This window comes from Scyliorhinus torazame, chromosome 27, assembly GCF_047496885.1.
Source record: "Scyliorhinus torazame isolate Kashiwa2021f chromosome 27, sScyTor2.1, whole genome shotgun sequence".
NCBI classification, from domain to species: Eukaryota; Metazoa; Chordata; class Chondrichthyes; order Carcharhiniformes; family Scyliorhinidae; genus Scyliorhinus; species Scyliorhinus torazame.
Window position 1 is genome coordinate 751,769 of NC_092733.1, and position 27,328 is coordinate 779,096.

At 47.8% G+C, this 27,328-nt stretch overlaps 1 protein-coding gene across 1 annotated transcript in view; it reads left to right on the forward strand.

The window, feature by feature from the left end:
- Positions 1 to 27,328, forward strand: part of odad3 (outer dynein arm docking complex subunit 3) — a 95,408-nt gene that overhangs the window by 64,686 nt on the left and 3,394 nt on the right. Inside the window, exons 6-12 of the mRNA XM_072490752.1 lie at positions 4,116 to 4,241; positions 7,920 to 8,042; positions 9,453 to 9,596; positions 10,557 to 10,717; positions 17,499 to 17,655; positions 18,336 to 18,491; positions 20,459 to 20,543. Coding sequence (XP_072346853.1) covers positions 4,116 to 4,241; positions 7,920 to 8,042; positions 9,453 to 9,596; positions 10,557 to 10,717; positions 17,499 to 17,655; positions 18,336 to 18,491; positions 20,459 to 20,543 — 952 coding nt within the window. The remainder of the gene's footprint in view (positions 1 to 4,115; positions 4,242 to 7,919; positions 8,043 to 9,452; positions 9,597 to 10,556; positions 10,718 to 17,498; positions 17,656 to 18,335; positions 18,492 to 20,458; positions 20,544 to 27,328) is intronic.

The following is a 27,328-nucleotide window of genomic DNA, read 5'->3' on the forward strand; positions in this document are numbered from 1 at the left end:
TTCACTGTATATTCCCTACCTGCATTAGACCTTCCAAAATGCATCACCTCACATTTGTCCGGATTAAACTCCATCTGCCATCTCTCCGCCCAAGTCTCCAGACAATCTAAATCCTGCTGTATCCTCCGACAGTCCTCATCGCTATCCGTATTTCCACCAACCTTTGTGTCGTCTGCAAACTTACTAATCAGACCAGTTACATTTTCCTCCAAATCATTTATATATACTACAAAGAGCAAAGGTCCCAGCACTGATCCCTGTGGAACACCACTGGTCACAGCCCTCCAATTAGAAAAGCATTCCTCCATTGCTACTCTCTGCCTTCTATGGCCTAGCCAGTTCTGTATCCACCTTGCCAGCTCACCCCTGATCCCGTGTGACTTCACCTTTTGTACTAGTCTACCATGAGGGACCTTGTCAAAGGCCTTACTGAAGTCCATATAGACAACATCTACTGCCCTACCTGCATCAATCATCTTAGTGACCTCCTCGAAAAACTCTATCAAGTTAGTGAGACACGACCTCCCCTTCACAAAACCGTGCTGCCTCTCACTAATACGTCCATTTGCTTCCAAATGGGAATAGATCCTGTCTCGAAGAATTCTCTCCAGTAATTTCCCTACCACTGAAGTAAGGCTCACCGGCCTGTAGTTCCCGGGATTATCCTTGCTACCCTTCTTAAACAGAGGAACAACATTGGCTATTCTCCAGTCCTCCGGGACATCCCCTGAAGACAGCGAGGATCCAAAGATTTCTGTCAAGGCCTCGGCAATTTCCTCTCCAGCCTCCTTCAGTATTCTGGGGTAGATCCCATCAGGCCCTGGGGACTTATCTACCTTAATATTTTTTAAGACACCCAACACCTCGTCTTTTTGGATCACAATGTGACCCAGGCTATCTACACACCCTTCTCCAGACTCAACATCTACCAATTCCTTCTCTTTGGTGAATACTGATGCAAAGTATTCATTTAGTACCTCGCCCATTTCCTCTGGCTCCACACATAGATTCCCTTGCCTATCCTTCAGTGGGCCAACCCTTTCCCTGGCTACCCTCTTGCTTTTTATGTACGTGTAAAAAGCCTTGGGATTTTCCTTAACCCTATTTGCCAATGACTTTTCGTGACCCCTTCTAGCCCTCCTGACTCCTTGCTTAAGTTCCTTCCTACTTTCCTTATATTCCACGCAGGCTTCGTCTGTTCGCAGCCTTTTAGCCCTGACAAATGCCTCCTTTTTCTTTTTGACGAGGCCTACAATATCACTCGTCATCCAAGGTTCCCGAAAATTGCCGTATTTATCTTTCTTCCTCACAGGAACATGCCGGTCCTGTATTCCTTTCAACTGCCACTTGAAAGCCTCCCACATGTCAGATGTTGATTTGCCCTCAAACATCCGCCCCCAATCTATGTTCTTCAGTTCCCGCCTAATATTGTTATAATTAGCCTTCCCCCAATTTAGCACATTCATCCTCGGACCACTCTTATCCTTGTCCACCAGTACTTTAAAACTTACTGAATTGTGGTCACTGTTACCAAAATGCTCCCCTACTGAAACATCTACCACCTGGCCGGGCTCATTCCCCAATACCAGGTCCAGTACCGCCCCTTCCCTAGTTGGACTGTTTACATATTGTTTTAAGAAGCCCTCCTGGATGCTCCTTACAAACTCCGCCCCGTCTAAGCCCCTGGCACTAAGTGAGTCCCAGTCAATATTGGGGAAGTTGAAGTCTGGGCAGAGGGACCTGGGCAGAGGGACCTGGGCAGAGGGACCTGGGCAGAGGGACCTGGGCAGAGGGAGCTGGGCAGAGGGAGCTGGGCAGAGGGAGCTGGGCAGAGGGAGCTGGGCAGAGGGACCTGGGCAGAGGGAGCTGGGCAGAGGGAGCTGGGCAGAGGGAGCAGGGCAGAGGGATCAGGGCAGAGGGATCAGGGCAGAGGGATCAGGGCCGAGGGACCTGGGCCGAGGGACCTGGGCCGAGGGACCTGGGCCGAGGGACCTGGGCCGAGGGACCTGGGCCGAGGGACCTGGGCGGAGGGAGCTGGGCGGAGGGAGCTGGGCGGAGGGAGCTGGGCGGAGGGAGCTGGGCGGAGGGAGCTGGGCAGAGGGAGCTGGGCAGAGGGAGCTGGGCAGAGGGAGCTGGGCCGAGGGAGCTGGGCCGAGGGAGCTGGGCCGAGGGAGCTGGGCCGAGGGAGCTGGGCCGAGGGACCTGGGCCGAGGGAGCTGGGCAGAGGGAGCTGGGCAGAGGGAGCTGGGCCGAGGGAGCTGGGCCGAGGGAGCTGGGCCGAGGGAGCTGGGCCGAGGGAGCTGGGCCGAGGGAGCTGGGCAGAGGGAGCTGGGCCGAGGGAGCTGGGCCGAGGGAGCTGGGCAGAGGGAGCTGGGCAGAGGGAGCTGGGCAGAGGGAGCTGGGCCGAGGGAGCTGGGCCGAGGGAGCTGGGCCGAGGGAGCTGGGCAGAGGGAGCTGGGCAGAGGGAGCTGGGCAGAGGGAGCTGGGCAGAGGGATTTGAGTGTCTTTTTTCTTGAATCGCAGAAAGGCAGTACGCAGGTACAGCCGGTAATTAAAAAGGCAAATGGGATTTCAGCGTTTATTGCAAAAGGACTGGAGTATAAAAGTAGAGAAGTGTTGTTACAGTTGTAAAGGGTGTTGGTGAGACCACATCTGGAGTATTGTGTCCAGTTTTGCTCTCCTTATTTGAGGAAGAATGTGGTGGCATTGGAGGCGGTTCAGAGGAGGGTCACCAGATTGATTCCGGGGTGAAGGGGTTGACGTACGAGGAGAGGTTAAACAGTTTGGGTTCATACTCGCTGGAGTTTAGAAGGATGAGGGGATCTGATCGAGGTGTATAAAATACTAAGAGGGATTGATAAAGTAAACAAGGACCGAATCTTCCCCCTTGTGGGGCAATCTGGAACGAGAGGTCACAGATTTCGGTTGAGAGGCGGTAGATTTAAAACTGAGATGAGGAGGAACTACTTCCCGCAGAGGGTGGTGAATTGTGGAACTCGCTGCCCCATAGTGCGGCGGAGTCAGAATCATTAAATGGTTTCAAGAAGGAGAGAGATATATTTCTGATTTTCAAAGTGGGTTAAAGGGATTTGGGGAACAGGTGGGAGGTGGATTTTCCTGGAAGAGACCCGCCATGCTCTGATTGAATGGCGGAGCAGCTCAAGGGGCTGAATTGCCGACTTCTGCTCCGAATTGCTAACTTCCTGTGCACCTAAAGGAAGTGGTAAAGGACTCTGTTATTTTCTTTTGAGAATTTTGATATTGACTTTGCATCCTGGAAGAAACTCACTCAGGATTGTTGCTCTGGCATAACCAAATAAAAATGTTGGGCCTCTTTGGAAGGCTAGTACAGATCAGAGAGAGAGAGAGAAAACCTAAGGAGAGGAAATCCCAAATCAATAACTCACCCAAAATTCAGTCATTCCTGGCCTGTCCTATTAAAGTAGAAACTTCCAGGCACAGATTGGATCATAGAATCTCTACAGTGCGGAAGGAGGCCTTTTGGCCCATCAAGTCTGCACCAAGCATTGCAGAGAGTACCTTGCCTAGGCCCACGCCCTGACCCTATCCCTGTAACCCACCTAATCTTTTGGACACTGAGGGGAAATTGATCATGTCCAATCCACCTAACCTGCGGAGCTTTGGATTGTGGGAGGAAACCGGAGCACCCAGAGGAAACCCACGCACACACTGGGAGGATGTGCAAACTCCACACAGACAGTGACCCAAGCCGGAATCGAACCCAGGTCCCTGGAGCTGTGAGGCAGCAGTGCTAACCACTGTGCCACCCTGATGCCTCACGGCGGTCACCTCCAAACCCACATTTCAAAGCTTTTTCACAAGTTGGTCTCCTTTGTACAAGTCCGTGTCTCACATTCATACAAAACAACATTCCAAATCCCGATTCCTTACTATCTCTTTGTGTTGTTCATTCAGTTTCCGATTAGCAACTATCTTCTTACAAATATGGCCTTTCCCATTTACAATTCTTATTTCCTTATGGAACTCTTGGAGCAGTCATTTAGAAATATTTATTTGATCTATTCTAGTATTGAGCATTCCATAGTTCTGAGGGGGTATCTGGATATTTTTAATTGTTTTGAATTAATCTCTAGGAAGAGAGTGTCACCTTTCAGAAAAAACTGGACTTACAGGAAGCTGAGATCCTGCAGCAACAACAGGAACTGAAGCAACTGCAGACTATGTACACCGATGCCCAACTGTCCCGTGATGCTGCCAAGGTAGCAAGTTTGAACACACAACACGTTTATTGCATGATCTAATTTGGGATCTTCTTTGTCGGTAGTACTGCGCATAGATCACAATGAGGAAGGCTGAGGCCTGGGTCGAGTGTCAACTACTAGTTGCCCGATTTGAGATCCTATGTAGGTGCTTCTTAGGAAGTATGCCCAGTTCCAGGCCACCCCGGGAGTATTAATGTTGTGACAGCAGGCATCCCACAGGGATGGTTACTTTGTGAAAACAATATATTCCCTGAGTGGGATTTTCTTGGCTCTGATCTGAACATTGAGGCAGCGAGGCACATTAAAGCCAGGTGAAGGGCTTGTTCCTAAAATAGAGGCACAATTGAGATTAAAAGCAGTAAGAAAAGATCAGGTAAATAGAGAAGCAGTAGTTAAGTATTGCTGAAAAAAAACATGCTGTTGAAGCTTTATGACTTGTACTCATCAGGACAATACCGAGTGTAAAGAGAACAACAGTTAGTACTTCAGGAGGAGAGAGTGCTGATTTGTTGGCAAGTGGACTCTGATTGGTACAAGTGTTGTCAAGGAGAATGCACCAGTTAACTGATAACTGTTAGTTAACTGCCAAATTTTATTTAAATTCAAATCAGCTTAAGTCTGGTCAAGGCCAGGGTAATCTGAAGTAGACTGGGCACAAATTAGACGACTGCCACTCACTGGTCATTCCCCAGGTCAATGCCTTGACCAGAGTTAAGCTGATTTGAATTTATCAGTTAACCGTCAGTCACCTGTTAACTGGTGCATTCTCCAAGGTAATGGCAAACTGGCATTTGAATCAGCAACATGGGGCGAGATTCTCCGACCCCCCGCCGGGTCGGAGAATCGCCGGGGGCTGGCGTGAAACCCGCCCCCGCCGATTGCCGAAGTCTCCGGCACCGGATATTCGGTGGTAGCGGGAATCGCGCCGCGCCGGTTGGCGGGCCCCCCCCGCGATTCTCCGGCCCGGATGGGCCGAAGTCCCGCCGCTAAAATGCCTCTTCCGCCGGCGTAAATTAAACCACCTACCTTACCGGCGGGACAAGGCGGCGCGGGCAGGCTCCGGGGCCCTGGGGGGGCGCGGGGCGATCTGGCCCCGGGGGGTGCCCCCACGATGGCCTGGCCCGCGATCGGGGCCCACCGATCCGCGGACGGGCCTGTGCCGTGGGGCACTCTTTCCCTTCTGATTCCGCCACGGCCTCCACCATGGCGGAGGCGGAAGAGACTCCCTCCACTGCGCATGCGCGGGAAACTGTCAGCGGCCACTGACGCTCCTGCGCATGCGCCGCCCGGAGATGTCATTTCCGCCAGCTGGCGGGGCGGAAATTCGTCCGGCGCCGACCTAGCCCCTCAAGGTTGGGGCTCGGCCCCCAAAGATGCGGAGCATTTCGCACCTTTGGGGCGGCGCGATGCCCGTCTGATTTGCGCTGTTTTGGGCGCCAGTCGGCGGACATCGCGCCGTTTCCGGAGAATTTCGCCCATGAATTGTATTCACCCACCTCTGCTCGCCTCTGTCAGGGTTAAAAATCCTACCCAAGGTTCACAATGGACTGGAAGAGACACATAACATTAAAATTCAGGTCAGAAATAGGTGGGACCAGAGGGAAGGCAAATATGAGTTAATCTAAAATGAGAAATCTGAAAATTCTGGAACAACTCAGAGGACTTGGCAGCACTCGTGGACAGAGAAACAGAATTAATGTTTTGGGTCAGTGCTCTTTCATCAGAACTGGCTAAAGTTAGATATGCAATACGATTTGGGTAAGTGAAGAAGGTGAAAGGGTGGGATGTACAGCAAATGGGTAGGTATGTGGTAGTATGGCAGCAGAGAGATTATATGACAAAAGGTTTCATAGTACAAAGCCAAGAGGAGTGGTAATGGAACAAGTGAAGAAATAAGAGGTGTTTGGAGGAGGTGTGAATGCAAAAAGTCTCAATGGAAACCAAGTGAAAATAAAGGGGGAATAAGAGGGGGAAAAACCTGAGTGAGCAGCAGCAGAAAGAGGTTACAATCCAAAATTGTTCAACTCAATGTTCAGAAATCTGTCAAGTTGAAACATAGGAGCAGTTCCTCGAGTTTGCATTGTGCCTGACTGGAACAGCACAACGGGTAAAGGACAGGAAAATCGGAGCAGCAGCAAGGTGGAGAATTTATAAAATGACCTCCAATGCGGCAAACTAACCTGTGATTGGAATATGCAACACAGACTGGTAAATACGGTTGGTGTTGCCACGTGGCATCGTGTTAGAATTGGCAATAACAGCCCAACTTGAAGAAAGAGGGATTCTGGCCACAAAGTATTCAGGAAAGACAGGGAAGAAAGACAAAGAGGATGGGGACATTGATCGAAGAAACTATTCTAGCCCCGGGGAGGGATGATGTCACAAGGGTCAAGAACCAATAATATTTGGTTAAAATTAAGAACCAATGAGGAATGATTATGTTCCTGGATGTATTCTATAGCTACCAAACTGAGAGGTTGATGGAAGAGCCAATTGATGCATGCCATCCATGGTGGTGGTGGGGGGGAGGGGGCGCCGCGGGGAGGGGGGGTGGGGACTGAAGCCCCGATGCCGGGTTGGTTGGGGGAGTGCATTTACTGTCACTTCGAGATAGGGGCATTCTTTAAAATGGTGCCCCAATCTCTGAGAAGCCAGGCCTTCCAGTGCGTTTCAGCCTTGCCCCCCTGTGCAGGTACAAATCACCACCCCCCCCCCCCCACCTAAAAAATGTGCGGGAAAATTGCAACTTTCCTGCCTGAAATGACACATAGTCATTTTTGGGGAAAATTGTAGGAAATTGTTTTGGGAATAGTGAGCATAATATCATCAGATTTAGAATGGTTATGGTAAAGGGCAACATCTAATTGAATATAAAACAAATTAACTGGAAGGGAGTTAACTTTTGTGAGTTGAAAAAGGGCTTGATCCAGGCCCATTGTAATCCAGAATTGGTCTGCAATTGAACATGAGAGCCTTCAAAGATGAGATGATTTGGGTACAGAGTAGACACATTCTGGAGAGGAATAGTATCGAAAACCGTTGCTAACTGGATGAGTAAAGGACATGGAAGTTAAAATGAAACAAATGAAGGGGGTTTAGGTTAATAATACGGAGAACCGGACTGAACATGGAAATATAGCTGCGAGGTAAAACATTGAATGAGGGGCAACCAGACAGTGTAAGAATAGAATTAGCCTTTAGTTTAAACAGGACATCCTGGGGCGCAGTGGGTGGAGGTCCTGCCTCTGAGCAAGAAGCTGTGGCTTCGAGGCTCACTCCAGGACTGGATGGCCACAGTAATTGCATTCATAACATGGTCAAATAGGTTGATTATCAACCTGCTGATCCTTCTGACCGGCCTATAGCAGGTAGTAAGAGCAGCAGAGACTCCTGGTCAACCTTATTGGTGGGAAGTGCTGTAGCCTCTGGTCCAAGCAATCTGTGCCAGGAAAAGCCAGCTATAGAAACAGCGATGCAGGTATTTGCTTTGCCTGCCTCATGTATCTCTAGACACGAGAAGTCTTCTAAGTCTGACATAAACCAGAACTTAAAAGGGGGCTCTGGAATATATGTGTTGATGACGCTGAGTTCGGAGGATATCACTTAGCGATTGTGTTGTAACACCACCTCCTATATTGTAATGGTTAATAGTATCTGTGTGATTACACCGTCTAGACCGAGCTCCAGCAGCACGAGGAGGTTATGCATAAGGAGCGGCGGGAACGGGAACGGATCCTTGCAGAGTACAAGAAACTAGCTGAAGAGAAAAGAACACAAGCAGAGCGTGCGGAGAGGAGGGTAAGAAGCATGCAGGAGGCCTTTTATTGGTGCATATATACGATAAATAAATATACATATGAGAAATGGCTATATTTATATTACCGCATATACATTGTGCATAAACATATACAACAAGGGGTAGGAGTAGGCCATTCGGCCCATCACCATTTAATAAGATCGCGGCTGGTCGGATAGTAACCTCAAATCTCCATCGTGCCTCCCCCTGATGACCTGTCACCCTCTTGATTTCCAGAATCTATCCACCTCTGCCTTTATTCAAAGACTCTGCTTCCACTGCCTATTCAGGAAGAGAGTTCTGGAGAGTTTTCTCTCTCCGAGTGAAAACATTTCACTTCATCTCAATTTTAAATGAGTGACCCCTTATTTTTAAACACGGATCCTTAGCTTTAGATTCTCGCACAAGAGGAAACATCCTCTCCGCATCCACCCTGTCGAGGCCCCTCAGTATCCTGTACGTTTCAATCAAATCGCCTCTTACATTTCTTAACTCCAGCCTGTCCAGTCTTTCCTCATAAACCATTGCCCATTCCAGCTGCTATTCTAGTAAAAACCTTCTCTGACTCGGTCCCAACACATTTACTTCCTTCCTTTAATAAGGTGGGAAATGTTGGGCAGGATTCTCCGTTTGGGAGACTATGTTCTTTTGCCGCAGTAGAACTGCTCCTGGTCTGCACTGGCGCTAGGACTGGTACTCAGAAGTGATTCACTCGCCGTTGCCATGTATTTTATCAAATGTCTTCTGTTTTCTGTATGAGTGATGGTAATATCGATATCTAATAATTGAACTCCCACCAATCTCAGTTCAGTCAGGATACTGCTTCTGTCATACTACCCAATAAATCCTGACAACCAAGGCAACGTCGATCACCTGGAGCCAGGAACTGGGGGCGGGATTCTCTGAGCCCATGCCGGGTCAGAGAAGCGCTGGGCCGGGTGCGAATCGCACAATGCCGCCCCGACGCTGGTCCACCGATTCTCCAGTAGACTCCGGTATCGGCAGCTGGAGCGGTGTGGGTCACTCCAGTGCCGTGCCGGCCTCCTGTAGGGCAGAGGATCGCTACACTTAGCGGTCCGATGACGCCGTCGTTAAACTATCCAGTTTTTACGACGGCGTCAACATTCTGCTGTCAGCGGGGAGAATCCCGCCCTGGGGGTTTGTGCATCAATGCGTTCACTATCCTGCAGCCAGATCATACAGATGGGAATGATGTTGTACCTCGATTTCAATGTTGATTTGGTTTGGAGTGAGGGTCATCTCAGAATAGAAATATCTCAATCTGACTAATTGTAGCTCTAGTGAAATAGTCGTGGCTGATCCTGACCTTGTGAAAAAGCAGCATTAGATCATTGGAGAACTTATCCAAGTCTGTGAGTGATAATAAGCTGTTTTGTGGTGACGTCTTTCAGGCAATGCGAGTAGCTGCTCACTCTGATGAGCTGCACTTTGAGCGACCAGCAACACAGGAAACTGGGACTGAGGAAAAGGCCTTCACTACATTTGAGGAATCCTTCTTATGGATGAAAACTGTGACCGGTGTTAGTGATGTACAGGTGAGGGGCACTTGGGGAGAGGTGTGTCTCAAGGATTTGTGCAGCTATGGCTCCAGTCCAGATACTGATCCGCAGCCTCTGTGCAAGGGGCCCGACTGCACTTGGGCTCTGCTTTCCCGGAATGCTCCCCGCCAGGCGGGCAGCTCCTGTAGACTGTGAGAAAAATAAAAGAACATCAACTTCAGAAAATGATTTTCTCCTTGTTCATCGTGGATGTTTATATCCTATTTTCCTGCTATCTGTTCAGTTTCTGTTGAATCTGAGTGCTAGTTTGAGTCTAATGTATTAAAGACAATAATATCGTGTTATTCTGCCATTTTCGCAAGTGGAGGGTGAAAGCAATTTTGAGATGAAATAGAATTTACAGTACAGAAGGAGACCATTCGGCCCATCGAGTCTGCACCGGTTCTTGGAAAGAGCACCCTACCCAAGGTCAACACCGCCACCCTATCCCCATAACCCAGTAACCCCACCCAACACTAAGGGCAATTTTGGACACTAAGGGCAATTTATCATGGCCAATCCACCTAACCTGCACATCTTTGGACTGTGGGAGGAAACCGGAGCACCCGGAGGAAACCCACCCAGACACGGGGAGGATGTGCAGACTCCGCCCAGACAGTGACCCAAGCCGGAATCGAACCTGGGACCCTGGAGCTGTGAAGCAACAGTGCTATCCACAAGGCTACCGTGCTGCCCCAAATAATATGGTTCTTTGCTCAATTTCTAGAAACACTTTAGAATAATTGTAGTTTTCTGGTCAAGTTAAAATATTTTTTGGAATTATGGGAAGGGTTGGCTCCCCTACCTGAGTGATCGGAACCATGGAATCACAGAATAAAACATAAAAATAATGTCTGTTGCAGGCGAATGTGATACTGGGAGCTGTTTGTGTGACTATTTGAAATGTATAGAATATTGAGGCTGTCTGGCTTCAGTCTGTGCTCTCTTCTTGGTTAGGATGTAGTGAAACGCTTTGTGATGCAGAGGGAGACCTTAAAACACTTGGAGGAGTTGGAACTGGAGAATGAGAAACAAATAGTGCGTCTGAGGGAGGCGAAAGAGAGACTGCAGGCAGAGTGTGGTAATCTGAAATATTCCGGTGAAACCAAACTTTCCAGGTATGTAGAATGTTTCCATCCACACGTTAAGTTACAGTTTAGTTCTTATCACTCTGGATCTTTTCACTGAGATAACCCCAAATGACCTTGTTTTTTGTACGATATCCTCTATGTAACTGACACATCGTACGCAGCTGGGCAGAATCCATACCCACGTGACTCGTGTCAATCCTTCCTGCTACACGTGACCTCCCAAGTGGGTTCACAACAGGAAAGAAGCTCGACCCAACTCGTTTAGTCATTTTAATTGAAGACATTCAGACTTTGTGCTGATTTTAGGTCAGCTGCTGATTTGGAGATGATGTTTTGAATCGAGTGAGTGCTGTAGATATAGGGACAGCGCTGGTGGTACAGTTATAAAGCTTTGCTTGTGTCAAGTGTGAGCTCGTATCAGTTCGGCTTGGTGGCAGTGCTTACATCTCAGATGCTGAAGTTTATGGATAACTATAGACACCCAGAAGCTTAAAATAAATAAATGCATGAAAATCTAGATAGGTGAAGCCTAAAAAAGGAGCATTATAGATTTTATAAATAGGTGCGTAAAACACGATAATGAATTAGTATAAGGCACAGTTATAGTACAGTGAGAAATTTGGAAATATCATTACAGAACAGACATGAGAGCGATCAAGGAAAGTGAATGAAGGTTCACTCAGCTGATTCGCAGGATGAAGGTTGGGCCGATACTCATTGGAGTTGAAAAGAATGAGAAATAATCTTATTGAAACATAAAATTCTGAGAGGGCTACAGGGTACATGCTGAAATGATGTTTCTTCTCACAAGGAAATCTAGAGGTAGGGGATATGGTTTCAAAATGAGGAGTCTCCAATTCAAAACGGAATTTTAAGAGGAATTATTTCTTCTCTGAGGGTGATAGGTCTCTCGCGTTATCTTTCCCAGAATGCAGTGGAGGTGGATCATTCCGTATATTTGAGGAGGAGATTTTTTAATGACCCGGAAGTCGAGGGTTCTGGGGGCAGGCAGGAAAGTGGAGCTCAGGCCACAATCACACAATCATGATCTGATTGAATGGTGCAGCAGGTTGGCGGAATGACCTACCCCTGCTCCAAACCTTCTAATCTGAAGAACATTTGAAATAAATGCAGTTCTGTGGAGGAGTGCAGGGCAGTGGGATTAGTTTAGGATTGACACAGGACTATAGGGAGAGTGCGGGACAGTATCAGAGATGCTGTTCTATAGCCATAAACATCACATCAGGAAAACCTGATTCGGAATCTTCTGCGCCCTTTTCGAAGTTTCAGTAAAGGAGCTAACTTTCCCAATTAAGGTCAAACAGGTCTTTAATGTGACATCACAGGAGCATCAAACTGAAGTTTCTTCAGTGAATTTCGGCACCATAAGGCACCCTCGGTGTTTATCTGATTTTTCATCAGACCTTGGTCCCAAGCAATGGTTGCACCATCCCACCAGGTTTATTGTTGGAGCATAGATTGTTTTGAAGGAGCCAAGCGCACCAACATCATCCAAAACCAACTCCGCTGGGCCGGAAACCAACTCCGCTGGGCCGGAAACCAACTCCGCTGGGCCGGAAACCGACTCCGCTGGGCCCGAAACCGACTCCGCTGGGCCCGAAACCGACTCCGCTGGGCCCGAAACCGACTCCGCTGGGCCCGAAACCGACTCCGCTGGGCCCGAAACCGACTCCGCTGGGCCCGAAACCAACTCCGCTGGGCCCGAAACCAACTCCGCTGGGCCCTAAACCAACTCCGCTGGGCCCAAAACCAACTCCGCTGGGCCCAAAACCAACTCCGCTGGGCCGGAAACCAACTCCGCTGGGCCCGAAACCAACTCCGCTGGGCCCGAAACCGACTCCGCTGGGCCCGAAACCGACTCCGCTGGGCCCGAAACCGACTCCGCTGGGCCGGAAACCGACTCCGCTGGGCCGGAAACCGACTCCGCTGGGCCCGAAACCGACTCCGCTGGGCCGGAAACCGACTCCGCTGGGCCGGAAACCGACTCCGCTGGGCCGGAAACCGACTCCGCTGGGCCGGAAAACCAACTCCGCTGGGCCGGAACCAACTCCGCTGGGCCCGAAACCAACTCCGCTGGGCCGGAAACCGACTCCGCTGGGCCGGAAACCGACTCCGCTGGGCCCGAAACCGACTCCGCTGGGCCCGAAACCGACTCCGCTGGGCCCGAAACCGACTCCGCTGGGCCCGAAACCGACTCCGCTGGGCCGGAAACCGACTCCGCTGGGCCCGAAACCGACTCCGCTGGGCCCGAAACCAACTCCGCTGGGCCGGAAACCAACTCCGCTGGGCCCAAAACCGACTCCGCTGGGCCCGAAACCGACTCCGCTGGGCCCGAAATCATCTCCGCTGGGCCGGAAACCGACTCCGCTGGGCCCGAAACCAACTCCGCTGGGCCCGAAACCAACTCTGCTGGGCCGGAAACCAACTCCGCTGGGCCGGAAACCAACTCCGCTGGGCCGGAAACCGACTCCGCTGGGCCGGAAACCGACTCCGCTGGGCCGGAAACCGACTCCGCTGGGCCCGAAATCGACTCCGCTGGGCCGGAAACCAACTCCGCTGGGCCGGAAACCAACTCCGCTGGGCCGGAAACCAACTCCGCTGGGCCGGAAACCAACTCCGCTGGGCCGGAAACCAACTCCGCTGGGCCCGAAACCAACTCCGCTGGGCCCGAAACCAACTCCGCTGGGCCTGAAACCAACTCCGCTGGGCCGGCCATAAAGAAGAGTAAGATAGACTATGAAAGTAAACTGGCTCAGAACATAAAAGCAGATAGTAAAAGCTTCTACAAATATATAAGACAAAAAAGAGTGGCTAAGGTAAATATTGGTCCTTTGGAAGATGAGAAGGGAGATTTAATAATAGGGGACGGGGAAATGGCTGAGGAGCTGAACAGGTTTTTAGGGTCAGTCTTCACAGTGGAAGACACAAATAACATGTCAGTGACTGATGGAAATAAAGATATGATAGGTGAGGACCTTGAGATGATTGTAATCACTAAGGAGGCAGTATTGGGCAAGCTAATGGGGCTAAAGGTAGACAAGTCTCCTGGCCCTGATGGGATGCATCCCAGAGTGTTAAAAGAGATGGCTAGGGAAATTGTAAACGCACTAGTGATAATTTATCAAAATTCACTGGACTCTGGGGTGGTCCCAGAGGATTGGAAAGTAGCAAACGTGACACCACTGTTTAAAAAAGGAGGTCGGCAGAAAGCGGGTAATTATAGGCCGGTAAGCTTAACTTCGGTTGTAGGGAAAATGCTGGAATCTATCATTAAGGAGGAAATAGCGGGGCACCTGGAGGGAAATTGTCCCATTGGGCAGTCGCAGCATGGGTTCATAAAGGGTAGGTCGTGTCTGACTAATTTGGTAGAATTTTTTGAGGACGTTACCAGTGCAGTAGATAACGGGGAGCCAATGGATGTGGTATATCTGGATTTCCAGAAAGCTTTTGACAAGGTGCCACACAAAAGGTTGCTGCATAAACTAAAGATGCATGGCATTGAGGGTAAAGTGGTAGCATGGGTAGAGGATTGGTTAACTAACAGAAAGCAGAGAGTGGGGATAAGTGGGTGTTTCTCTGGTTGGCAACCTGTAACTAGTGCGGTCCCTCAAGGATCAGTGTTGGGCCCGCAGTTGTTCACAATTTACATAGACGATTTGGAGTTGGGGACCAAGTGCAATGTGTCAAAGTTTGCAGACGACACTAAGATGAGTGGTAAAGCAAAAAGTGCAGAGGATACCGGAAGTCTGCAGAAGGATTTGGATAGGTTAGGTGAATGGGCTAGGGTCTGGCAGATGGAATTCAATGTTGCCAAGTGTGAGGCTATCCATTTTGGGAGGAATAACAGCAGAATGGATTATTATTTAAACGGTAAGATGTTAAAACATGCTGCTGTGCAGAGGGACCTGGGTGTGCTGGTGCACGAGTCGCAAAAAGTTGGTGTGCAGGTGCAACAGGTGATTAAGAAGGCTAATCGAGTTTTGTCTTTCATTGCTAGAGGGATGGAGTTCAAGACTAGGGAGGTTATGCTGCAATTGTATCAGGTGTTGGTGAGGCCACATCTGGAGTATTGTGTTCAGTTTTGGTCTCCTTACCTGAGAAAGGACATATTGGCACTGGAGGGATTGGAGAGGAGATTCACTAGGTTGATTCCAGAGTTGTGGGGATTAGATTATGACGAGAGGTTGAGTAGACTGGGATTGTACTCATTGGAGTTTAGAAGGATGCGGGGGGATCTTATTGAAACATATAAAATTATGAAGGGAATAGATAGGATAGATGCGGGCAGGTTGTTTCCACTGGCGGGTGAAAGCAGAACTAGGGGGCATAGCCTCAAAATAAGGGGAAGTAGAATTAGGACCAAGTTTAGGAGGAACTTCTTCACCCAAAGGGTTGTGAATCTCTGGAATTCCTTGCCCAATGAAGCAGTTGAGGCTCCTTCTTTAAACGTTTTTAAGAAAAAGATAGATACCTTTCTAAAGAATAAAGGGATTCGGGGATATGGTGTACGGGCCGGAGAGTGGAGCTGAGTCCACAAAGTTCAGCCATGATCTCATTAAATGGCGGAGCAGGCTCGAGGGGCCAGATGGCCTACTCCTGCTCCTAGTTCTCATGTTCTTATGTTCTAAGAGTCCACCTTGAAAATGAAATGAAATGAAAATCGCTTATTGTCACAAGTAGGTTTCAAATGAAGTTTCTGTGAAAAGCCACTGTTCAGGGAGGCTGGTACGGGAATTGAACCGTGCTGCTGACCTGCCTTGGTCTGCTTCCAAAGCCAGCGATTTAGCCCTGTGCTGAACCAGCCCCTCTTTGAACTGCAAAGTGAATAAGTGTTGACGTTAAGGAAGAGAGAGACGGATATTAAGAATAAGACATAAGACGTAGGAACAGAATTAGGCCACTCGGCCCATCGAGTCTGCTCCGCCCTTCAATCACGGCTGATATTTTCTCATCCCTATTCTCCTGCCTTATCCCCATAACCCCTGATCCCCTTATTAATCAAGAACTTTTTGCGAGATATTTATTTTGCAACCAAAGTGGTTTTCTGATCTATTTAAGCATTTTGAGTTATGTCCCAATGGTTTTCAGAGAGTAGGACTTCATAATTTACTACATTTTGCATCATGCTAATATTCTTATAAAATTGGTTTTCTCATCAAGTCAACAATTTGACATATTTGCCATTTGTTTTCAGAGAGGTTAATATAAGAATGCCGTACACGGTTTACATATAATTCGCTTACCGTGCGGCACTGCCTGCATAGACTGTTTCCTCCAAGGAACTGTTTACATCGACTGGTTACTGTAGTGCACTGTTTACATCGTCTCTTTGTACTGTACTACATTGTTTTCATAGACTCTTTACTGTAGGGCACGGTTTACATAGACTCTGTTTACTCTGGGGAACTGTTTGCATAGACTCTGTTTACTCTGGGGAACTGTTTACATAGACTCTTTGTACTGTACTACATTGTTTACATCGACTCTTTTTAATGTGGTGCACGATTTACATAAACACTGGTTGCTGTACGGCTCAGTTAAAATTGCGTCTGATTCCTGCAGACTATTGTAGAGGTCTGTTCTACAAAGTAGACTTTGTTTACTGTAGCACGCTGTGTAAAGTTTGGTTTAAAGTTTACAGTGACTACTGCCGGCTTGGTTTATGTATGATCTGTTTACTGCAGGGAGGCCATTTAATTAGACTCCGTTTTCTTTATCGAGCTGTTTAAATGGACTCAGTTCACTGTCAGGCACTGTTTAACCAAATCCAATTCTCTGTAGTTGACATTTGAACAGACTGTTTACTATATGGCACTGTTCATATGCATGTAGGTGACTGTTTAAATAGACTTTGTTCATGTTGGGCAATGCCTAAATCTGGGGCTGGTTTAGCACTGGGCTAAATCGCTGGCTTTTAAAGCAGACCAAGCAGGCCAGCAGCACGGTTCAATTCCCGTACCAGCCTCCCCGAACAGGCGCCGGAATGTGGCGACTAGGGGCTTTTCACAGTAACTTCATTGAAGCCTACTTGTGGCAATAAGCGATTTTCATTTCATTTCAAATAAATTAAATAGGATCACACTTTGATAACACTCTACGGCAGGAGGAGGTCCAGGAATTCCTGCGACCCAGTGTTCAAGGGCGAATCCCAACTTTGAAAACTCCTGGCAAGTGATGATTGAAGTTTCACATCTAGGATTGGGCCAATCAACGACACCAGGACCAAAGAACCCGTGGCCAGCGAAGTCGAGAATCTCAGGCAAACAATCTTATACCCGTAAGCGAGTGAGCACCACATACTGTCCATTATAGTTCCTGTAATGGAATTAGCAGCCTCTTGACAAACCCAGGCTTTTAAAAATATATATATATGTATGTATTTCAATTCGCTTTAATTTTATTTTCCTTTATATATATATTTATAAACGTAAAGAATAATAATATAAAACCTTAACCTATCAAAAAATGTCTCCTGAAATCTCCTGCCTCTGCCAGACCGAAAATATACAATGTGAATACAAATGTGTAAAAACTCACAAAAATAAGTTTTGCATTGCTCTGGCAAAGACCTTACCTGACAACCAAGAGAAGCTTCAGAACAGTAATCTGGAGTCCAAATCCTGGTGCCATTGATAGCTCCTCTGCTACTATGTTTGGCTATCTTAGGACCTCGGCACGTCATGTAGTTTAGAATTGGGTCAAGGACTGCCAGTCATATTGAGCTCGATATTTGTTCATTATTGCTTCAAATCAAATGTTTCTGCTTTCCTTGTGGTTTTTAACATAGTGAACAGAAACTGTTAACGGAGCTACAAACTCACCTCAACAATGAGCAGACTCAACGAAATAAGACAATGGAGCAGCTTGAATACGTCAATCATATCACCATGACCATTAAAGCAGGCGCGGAACATATCCATGAGAAATTGCAACATGTGAAGATTGTAAGTGATGACTACATCCAGGAGATTTGTGTCAGTGAATAATCAGCTCAGTTCCAGAGTTTTGGAGGGAATTTTTCCCTCGCTCAGTTCCTGAATTTTGATTGGTTTGTTGAGAGTGAAATGAAGTCCCGTTTTCTATTACTGATATCGAATTGGTGTTAGATATTTTTTCGTGACTGTATCGATGGTTTACAATGTTTTAATTGAGAAAATATTAGAATAAAATGTTTCACGTGATGTAGTTTGTAAAGTGGGAATTGTATTCTGCAGTCTAATAATTGGGCAGCACGGTAGCACAGTGGATAGCACTGTGGCTTCACAGCGCCAGGGTCCCAGGTTCGATTCCCCGCTGGGTCACTGTCTGTGCGGAGTTTGCACGTTCTCCCCGTGTCTTCGTGGGTTTCTTCCGGGCGCTCCGGTTTCCTCCCACAGTCCAAAGGCGTGCTTGTTAGGTGGATTGGCCATGATAAATTGTCCTTAGTGACCAAAAGAGGTTGGGAGGGGTTGTTGGGTTGCGGGGATGGGGCGTAAGTGGGTTGGTGCAGACTCGATGGGCCGAATGGCCTCCTTCTGCACTGTATGTTCTAAGTTCTAATAATGTATCAATGTTGAAAGGGTGCTATATTAATGCAGGGCTCGTGGTTATTTTCACATAACTAGTTTGTGTCTGAATTGTGCAGCCTAAAGGCAATGTTCCAGCTGTGGTACTGAGCCCAGCATCAGACGAGTATGTGTTGGACTTGCTATCATTAACAGAGGACAAACTCCTTAAACTGTATCAAAACCTAGAGGAAATCGACATGAAGAAGATACTGCAACTGATAGAGGATGATGAGGTGAGATGATGCAGCTTTTTATCCTCCCAATAATTGGTTTTTGGAATGAGTTTGGGAAGCCACTGCCTGGACAGATCCAATTGGCTTTAAATGGAAATGATATCCGCTTAATTCCCTTTGAAATTGGTCTGAACAGCCTCCTGTGTGATGTGTCTCTGTTCATAACTCTCTAGGCATTGCGAAGTTTGACATTTCCAGAAAATGAGAAAATTGTTCTTTTGTCCTTGAAACTCCTGGGGAATAGCTGTCAGGCACATAGGCATTTTGGGAGGACTAAAGCAAGGGAATACACAATAAACGGCAGGATGCTAGGAAGTAGGGGACCAATGGGATTTTGGGGGATGATGTCCATAGATCCCTGAAGACAACAGGACAGGTAGAAGAGGTGGTTAAGAAGGTCTATGGGATACTTGTCTTTATTAACCAAGGGATAGACTATAAGAGCAGGGAGGTAATGATGGAGCTGTATAAACGCTGATTAAAAGAGGATTAAAAGGTAAAAGTGGTTTAGCACATTGGGCTAAACAGCTGGCTTGTATTGCAGAACAAGGCCAGCAGCGCGGGTTCAATTCCTGTACCGGCCTCCCTGAACAGGCGCCGGAATGTGGCGACTAGGGGCTTTTCACAGTAACTTCATTGAAGCCTACTTGTGACAATAAGCAATTTTCATTTTATTAGGCCCTAGCTGGAGCACTGTGTGCAGTTCTGGTCACCACACTATAGGAAGGATGTAAAGGTAAGGTGAGGTAAAATCACTATTGTCCCAGATGACCATAGGCTGCTTTCCCCTTTTGAGGGGGAGAGCTGACTGATGGTGGTTTAACCTGAGGGTCACTACACCTCAGGCAAGGGGCAAGGTTGATGTTGTAACCTGCCTGCTTACCATTGGCTGGGGACTAATGACAATCCCACAATCCTGTGGGAGTATGAGCTTTGCCAATGAGGGGGGCAGAGAAATCATTAGCAGACTCCCTGTATAAATAAAGCTGGCCAGTTTGGAACCAGCCAGGAAGGAGTGAGCAGCAAGCGAAGTTGCTACTGCTGTTGTATTGTAAATAAATGTTATTTCTTTGTATCCTTAAAACTCGTGCTGGATTCTTCGTGGCCCTCACAAAAGATGAGAAGGTGGGGCCTTCATGAATAACTTCAGCCAGTACGGGAATTGAACCCATGCGGCTGGCTTTTCTCTGCATCACGAACGAGCTTTCTAGCCAAGTGAGCTAAACCAGCGCCCAAAGGGAAGGATGTGATTGCACGGGAGAGGGAGCAGAGGAGATTCACAAGCATGTTGCCTGGGCTGGAGCGTTTCAGCTGTGAAGAGGGGCTGGATAGGCTGGGGTTGTTTTCCTTGGAGCAGAGAAGGCTGAGGGAGGACCTGATTAAGGTGCACAAAATTATGAGGGACATAGATAGGATACACAGGAAGAACCTTTGCCCCTTAGCAGAGGGGTCAGTAACCAGGGGGCATAGATTTAAGGTTGGGGGCACGTGAGTTAGATGGGACTTGAGGAAAACCTTTTCACCCAGAGAGTGATGGGAATCTGGAATTCACTGCCTGACAGGGTGGTAGAGACGGGAACCCTCACAACATTTATAATCTAAGAATTTAGATGAGCAGTTGAAATGCCACAGCACACAAGCTATGGACCAAGTGCTGGAAAATGAATGTAGAATAGATAGGTGCTTGATGGCCAGCACAGACACGATGGGCCAAAGTGCCTCTCTCTGTGCAGTAAAGCTCGATGGTAGAGGGGCGATCCCATGATCAGGTGACTTGTAGCAGCCATTTAAATTGTCTTTGTTCAGCAGAGAAAGAGCAGTTTAAAAAATAAATAGCACTAAAGCTAACTGTTGGAATATATTTGGTGGGTTTCTTTCAATGATGTAAGGACCCAGCAGTACAGGTTTCAATTTCCCATTCTCCATTGAGGATTCCTTTATTAACTATTTTGTTGCTTGTGTTCCAGTTCCATGCAACTGTGGAAGGCAAACTTCCATCTTACAACATGAGAGTGAAACTTCCCACGGCCCAAAAGCTCGATATGTATGAGGGTGAGGAACAGAATTTAATTCCTGGTCATCTTAAAAGTTAGCACCACATAACACTGTTAGTTTTATAAAGCTGTGATTCCAGTTACCATCTGTTGCTTCCATAACCAACTTTGTTCTTAATGTAACAGTCAATAGTTAATTAGTTTACAAGAATGTTGCCAGGGCTGGAAAAGTGTGGCTACGAGGGGAGATTGGATAGGTTGGGGTTATTTTCCTCGGAATAAAGAAGGCTGAGGGGTGACTTAATTGAGGTGAATAAAATTATGAGGGAAAGAGATCGGGTGGCCAGGATAAAATTGTTTCCCTTGGTGGAGGATTCTAGAACCAGGGGGGCATAGATTCAAGATAAGAGGCAAAAGGTGTAGAGGGGACGTGAGGAAGAGCTTTTTTACGCAGAGGGTAGTGGGGAGCCTGGAATTCGCTGCCCGAGTTGGGGGTGGAGGCAGAGACCCTAAACTCTTTTAAAAAGTACCTGGATTTGCACCGTAAGTGCTGTAAACTACAGGCTATGGAGCGGGTGCAGGAAGGTGGGATTAGAAAGAGCAACTGGGTGTCGGGCTGGCATAGACAAGTTGGGCCGAATGGCCTCCTTCTGTGGTGTAACTTTTCTATGATTCTATAATGACAGCAGAGCAGGAAACATACAAAATCTCGGATTCTCAGATCGGATCCGGATGTTGCTGGCAATGTCAGATCCTCCCTCCTGATTCATGTCAGTTTCTGAAAAGGATCACGCCAAAGTTTGGAGCCAATTCCTCACCTGGCTCCTTTCCGACTGTACAATGTGAGTAGTGGACTGACATCTTGCTGCAACAATACCTCCCATTTCCTAATCTTGGAACTTCTGCTACGTAATTGAGTAATGTCTGAGATCTCAGACTGAGGTTTCGTGTGGAGGGCACAATTCAAATGAGGACTACTTTTAGCTCACAAATCACCTCCCACCTCAACCCCACTACTAGTGGGAAACTGAATTGATGCACGATATTCATTGAGATAGAATTGGGTTTGACATCCAATGAAGAGGACGTGGGGGTAGGAACGGAGGTGAGACTATTAAAACGCACGCCCGATTTTAAACCGATCACAGCAGCTATTATTAAGGCTGCTATTTAATCCAACCTGCCACCATCACGAAGATAAGGGCAGCATGGTAGCACAGTGGTTAGCACTGTGGCTTCACAGCGCCAGGGTCCCAGGTTCGATTCCGACTTGGGTCACTGTCTGTGCGGAGTCTGCACGTCCTCTCTGTGTGTGCGTGGGTTTCCTCCGGGTGCTCCGGTTTCCTCCCACAGTCCAAAGACGTGCAGATTAGGTGGATTGGCCATGATAAATTGCCCTTAGTGACCGTGTTATCCTCATTACCATTGGGCCTAAGCTTTGTGTTCCCATTGCCAGCTTCAGCCCATCGAGTCTGCACCGAAACATGAAAGGCACCTGACCTGCCAATCCTAATCCCATTGGCCAGCACGTGTCTCAGGGCCTGGAATGTTGTGACGAGCCAAGTGCTCATCCAGGAACTTTTAAAAGGATGTGAGGCGACCCGCCTCGACCCCCCTCCCAGGCAGCGCGTTCCAGACCCGCCTCGACCCCCCTCCCAGGCAGCGCGTTCCAGACCCGCCTCTCCCCCCCTCCCAGGCAGCGCGTTCCAGACCCGCCTCGACCCCCCTCCCAGGCAGTGTGTTCCAGACCATCACCACCCTCTGGGTAAAAAGGTTTTTCCCAAATCCCTCCTAAACCTCCCACCCTTCACCTTGAACTTGTGTCCCCCTCGTAACTGACCCTTCAACTCAGGGGAAGAGCTGCTCCCTCTCCACCCTGTCCATGCCCCTCAGAATCTTGTCCACCTCGATCAGGTCGCCCCTCAGTCTTCTCTGCTCCAGAGAAAACAACCCCAGCCTATCAAAACTCTCTTCATAACTGAAATGTTCCACCCCAGGCACCATCCTGGTGAATCCCCTCTGCACCCCCTCCAGTACAATCACATCCTTCCTATAATGTGGCGACCAGAATTGCACACAGTGCTCCAGCTGTGGCCTCACCAAGGTTCTATACAACTCCAACACGACCTTCCTGCTTCTGTAATCTATGCCACGATTAATAAAGGCAAGTGTCCCAAATGCCTTTTTCACCACCCTATTAACCTGCCCTTTGCCTTTAGAGATCTATTTACAAACACACCAAGGTCTCTTTGTTCCTCAGGACTGCCCAGTGTGATGCCATTCATTGAATATTCCCTTGTCAAATTGCTCCTTCCAAAGTGTAACACCTCACACTTTTCAGGGTTAAATTCCATCCGCCCGTTTGACCATCACGTCTACATCTTCCTGTAACCCAAGACACTCAACCTCACTGTTAACCACTCGGCCAATCTTTGTGTCATCCACAAACTTACTGATCCTATCCCCCCACATAGCCATCTTTGTCACTTATATAAATGATGAATAATAGGGACCCAGCACAGATCCCTGTGGTACCCCACTGGACACTGGCTCCCAGTCACTAACGCAGCCGTCTGTCATCACCCTCTGGCTCCTACAGCTCAGCCAGCTTTGAGTTCCCCTTATCAGGTTCCCCTGTATCCCATGTGTATTTGCCTTCTTTATAAGTCTCCCTTGTGGGACCTTGTCAAAGGCTTTGCTGAAATCCATGTAAACTGCATCAACCGCACTCCCTCATCTACACACCTGGTCACATGCTCAAAAAATACAATTAAAATTGTTTGGCATGACCTCCCTCTGACAAAGCCATGCTGACTATAAATTGTAAATAGCTGAGGCCCCAGCACAGATTCCTGCAACACTCCACTTATCACATCTTGCCAATCCAAAAAAGACCCATTTGTGCCTATTCTTGTTTTCCTGTTAGCTAACCCCCCTATTCTCTTCACGCTAATATGTTACCCCTTCACCATGAGCTCTTACCTTTGATGTGGCACCTTGTCAAATGCCTTCTGGAAATTGAGTACAACGTCTCCACAAGTTCCATTTTGCTTCCTATTTTCTCAAAGAATTTCAATAAATGAATGAAACATGATTTCCCTCAAACAAAACCATGTTGACTCCCCCCGATGGTATTGAGATTTTCTAAGTGTAAGAGTATGGCCCAGATTTTCACCATTCCGGAGTGAACCTCTCAACCCAGCATTCCCCATCTTTACAGAGACAGGACTGGGAGTTATAACCATAGAACTGTTACAAAGAGCCCATTCAGCCCAGCATGTCTGCACCAGGCAAGAAACAGAAAACAAAAGAAACTAGCCTCTCATTTTAATGCGACGTCCCGTCCCTGTCTCGTATGTAGATCCAGCTAATTATGAAACGGGCTGAGCATTTTAATCTCAACCATCAACTCGGGCATCAATTTCACACACCCACAACCCTCTGAGTGAAAAAGCTTTTCCTCATATCCCCACTAATCCGTCTGCCGAACACCTATGCCCCCCTGTGCCAGAGTTGACGTGTGTGTGATTCACGGAGGCAGATGGTCATTTAAATCACCAGCTGCCTTCAATAAAATGGAATTTACTAGGTGGATTGGCATGGAGGGGGTAATGGCAAAGTATGGTGGGGGCATGGGTTGGCATAAGGGGTATGGGGCAATGGTGGGTAGAGTGGTATTAGGTAGGCATAGGGCTGTGGGAAGTCATGGGGGATGGATAGAGGGTACCTAGGTTGGCATAAGGGTGTGGGGCCATGGGGGGTGGGTAGGCATAGGTTGGCATGGAATTGGGAATGTGTGTTGAGGGTGAAGGGTGAAGTTTTGAGGGATATTTTTTGTGTCATTATTATTTTTAACTTATTTAAATAGAGACAGGCCTTGCGCCCAACCTACCTCCAGGCCGGGATGTCTGTGAATTAATTCCAATGTCACCCGCTCCGGCTACTGATTCAACCCAGACCCAACCGGAAATCCTACCTGTAGTGGCCATTTTTAACAGTCAAGTTTGCCAAGTCGGGAAATTACACAATTCCGTGCTCCTGGTCCAGGGCCAAACATCTGCACCATGTCTCTCCCACGTGCTAGGGAGACGAGGAATAGGGAGAGAGAGGAGTTGAACACGTGGCTACAGGGATGGTGCAGGAGGGAGGGTTTCAGATTCCTGGATAATTGGGGCTCATTCTGGGGTCGGTGGGACCTCTACAAACGGGATGGTCTACACCTGGACCAGAGGGGTACCAATATCCTGGGGGGGGGGGGGGGGGGGGGGGGGGAACTTGCGAATGCTCTTCGGGAGTGTTTAAACTAGTTCAGCAGGGGCTTGGGAACCTGAATTGTAGCTCCAGTATACAGGAGGTTGAGAGTAGTGAGGTCATGAGTAAGGTTTCAAAGTTGCAGGAGTGTACCGGCAGGCAGGAAGGTGGTTTAAAGTGTGTCTTCTTCAATGCCAGGAGCATCCGGAATAAGGTGGGTGAACTTGCGGCATGGGTTGGTACCTGGGACTTCGATGTTGTGGCCATTTCGGAGACATGGATAGAGCAGGGACAGGAATGGTTGTTGCAGGTGCCGGGGTTTAGATATTTCAGTAAGCTCAGGGAAGGTGGTAAAAGAGGGGGAGGGGTGGCATTATTAGTCAAGGACAGTATTACGGTGGCAGAAAGGACATTTGATGAGGACTTGTCTACTGAGGTAATATGGGCTGAGGTTAGAAACAGGAAAGGAGAGGTCATTCTGTTAGGGTTTTTTTATAGGCCTCCGAAAAGTTCCAGAGATGTAGAGGAAAGGATTGCAAAGATGATTCTGGATAGGAGCGAAAGCAACAGGGTAGTTGTTATGGGGGACTTTAACTTTCCAAATATTGACTGGAAACGCTATAGTTCGAGTACTTTAGATGGGTCCGTTTTTGTCCAATGTGTGCAGGAGGGTTTCCTGACACTGTATGTAGATAGGCCAACGAGAGGTGAGGCCGTATTGGATTTGGTACTGGGTAATGAACCAGGACAGATGTTAGATTTGGAGGTAGGTGAGCACTTTGGTGATAGTGACCACAATTCGATTAAGTTTACTTTAGTGATGGAAAGGGATAGGTATATGCCGCAGGGCAAGAGTTATATCTGGGGGAAAGGAATTATGATGCGATGAGGCAAGACTTAGGATGCATCGGATGGAGAGGAAAACTGCAGGGGATGGGCACAATGGAAATGTGGAGCTTGTTCAAGGAACAGCTACTGCATGTCCTTGTTAATATGTACCTGTCAGGCAGTGGGGAAGTGGTCGAGCAAGGGAACCGTGGTTTACTAAAGCAGTCGAAACACTTGTCAAGAGGAAGAAGGAGGCTTATGTAAAGATGAGACATGAAGATTCAGTTAGGGCGCTCGAGAGTTACAAGTTAGCTAGGAAGGACCTAAAGAGAGAGCTATTAAAAGCCAGGAGGAGACATGAGAAGTCTTTGGCAGGTAGGATCAAGGATAACCCGAAAGCTTTCTATAGATATGTCAGGAATAAAAGAATGACTAGGGTAAGAGTAGGGCCAGTCAAGGACAGTAGTGGGAAGTTGTGCGTGGAGTCCGAGGAGATAGGAGAGGTGCTAAATGAATATTTTTTGTCAGTATTCACACAGGAAAAAGACAATGTTGTTGAGGAGAATACTGAGATTCAGGTTACTAGACTAGAAGGGTTTGAGGTTCATAAGGAGGAGGTGTTAGCAATTAGAACATAGAACATAGAACATAGAACAATACAGCGCAGTACAGGCCCTTCGGCCCATGATGTTGCACCGAAACAAAAGCCATCTAACCTACACTATGCCATTATCATCCATATGTTTATCCAATAAACTTTTAAATGCCCTCAATGTTGGCGAGTTCACTACTGTAGCAGGTAGGGCATTCCACGGCCTCACTTCTGGAAAGTGTGAAAATAGATAGGTCCCCTGGGCCGGATGGGATTTATCCTAGGATTCTCTGGGAAGCTCGGGAGGAGATTGCTGAGCCTTTGGCTTTGATCTTTAAGTCATCTTTGTCTACAGGAATAGTGCCAGAAGACTGGAGGATAGCAAATATTGTCCCCTTGTTCAAGAAGAGGAGTAGAGACAACCCCGGTAACTATAGACCAGTGAGCCTTACTTCTGTTGTGGGCAAGGTCTTGGAAAGGTTTATAAGAGATAGGATGTATAATCATCTGGAAAGGAATAATTTGATTAGAGATAGTCAACACGGTTTTGTGAAGGGTAGGTCGTGCCTCACAAACCTTATTGAGTTCTTTGAGAAGGTGACCAAACAGGTGGATGAGGGTAAAGCAGTTGATGTGGTGAATATGGATTTCAGTAAAGCGTTTGATAAGGTTCCCCACGGTAGACTACTGCAGAAAATACGGAGGCGTGGGATTCAGGGTGATTTAGCAGTTTGGATCAGAAATTGGCGAGCTGGAAGAAGACAAAGGGTGGTGGTTGATGGGAAGTGTTCAGACTGGAGTCCAGTTACTAGTGGTGTACCACAAGGATCTGTTTTGGGACCACTGCTGTTTGTCATTTTTATAAATGACTTGGAGGAGGGCGTAGAATGATGGGTGAGTAAATCTGCAGATTACACTAAAGTCGGTGGAGTTGTGGACAGTACGGAAGAATGTTATAAGTTACAGAGGGACATAGATAAGCTGTAGCGCTGGGCTGAGAGGTGGCAAATGGAGTTTAATGCAGAAAAATGTGAGGTGATTCATTTTGGATGGAATAACAGGAAGACAGAGTACTGGGCTAATGGTAAGATTCTTGGTAGTGTGGATGAGCAGAGAGATCTTGGTGTCCATGTACATAGATCCCTGAAAGTTGCCACCCAGGTTGAGAGGGT